Source organism: Arachis duranensis, chromosome 4, assembly GCF_000817695.3.
Source record: "Arachis duranensis cultivar V14167 chromosome 4, aradu.V14167.gnm2.J7QH, whole genome shotgun sequence".
Lineage (NCBI taxonomy): Eukaryota > Viridiplantae > Streptophyta > Magnoliopsida > Fabales > Fabaceae > Arachis > Arachis duranensis.
Window position 1 is genome coordinate 720,115 of NC_029775.3, and position 1,001 is coordinate 721,115.

Sequence of the window (1,001 nt, forward strand, 5' to 3'; positions counted from 1 at the left end):
TAATGATAATAATAAAATAATAAAAATAATAGAGATATGAGTGATAATAATAAAAATGAAAAAGGTAGTGATAATAATTGGTTAAATTATTAAATTTTTTTTTACAAAAATTTAAAATTCTCATAAAATACAAATAAAACTTTCACAAAATTAATTTTTGTTATTATTTAACAAATTTTTTTAATAAAACCATCGTATTATTCCAAAATAAAAAAATTAAAGATCAAAATATATATTTTTTAATAAAAATTATTTTTTTTTGTTTTGCACGGTATCTAGCCCGGCACGCCGAGAAAGGCCTCTTAAGTGCAGTAGAACCCTGAACCCTTGGCTGAGTCTGAGTCTCGGTTACAATGTTTGCGGTGGCAGCGGAGTCCATAATGGTCCTCCTCCGCGTCAGAGTGTTGAGTACACGTCACTTCTCCATCACCAACAACAACAACAAATGGCATACACTTCCTCCCTTCTCTCCCACTCCTACTTCTCTCTCCCCCTCCGCCTCCGCCTCCACTACTGCCCTCAAATGGGTTCTCCGCTGCTGCCCCCACCTTCCCAAACCCCTCGTCCACAAGCTTTTCCGTCTCAGGCAGGTTCGAAGATCCTCCTCTCCTACCATAATCAAACGGGTGGCTCCTTCTACTCTCAATTTCACTTTATTTATTTATTAATTTAATTTTTTTTTTACCTTCCCCTCCTCTTCCCTCCTAAGTCCTAACCATATCATCAACATTAGGTGGCAGCTAAGGATACGTTGAACTCAGGAGATACCATCTTTCTTCCTCTATCTGTTAAACACATTCCCACGGAGGTGAAACGTCACTCTGATCTCACTCCTCACCAAATTCAATTTGTCCGCAGTCTTGTCCTTTATAAGGTTCTTCACTTTTAGCTTCTCTTCAATTTTTTTTTTCTTCTTTTTTCTCTAGTGCTATCTCAAACCTGTCTTTATCTTTCTCGGAATTCGTAATGCGACGCACTTATCAAAACTAGGATCCTGCTGT

General features: G+C 37.3%; 1 protein-coding gene across 1 annotated transcript in view; it reads left to right on the forward strand.

The window, feature by feature from the left end:
• The first annotated feature begins 318 nt into the window (after positions 1-318).
• The window catches only part of LOC107482465 (RNA pseudouridine synthase 4, mitochondrial), a 5,848-nt gene continuing 5,165 nt past the window's right edge, over positions 319-1,001 (forward strand). The window contains exons 1-2 of the mRNA XM_052260119.1: positions 319-626; positions 734-888. Of these exons, the coding sequence (XP_052116079.1) occupies positions 354-626; positions 734-888 (428 nt within the window). The 5' untranslated portion in view covers positions 319-353. The remainder of the gene's footprint in view (positions 627-733; positions 889-1,001) is intronic.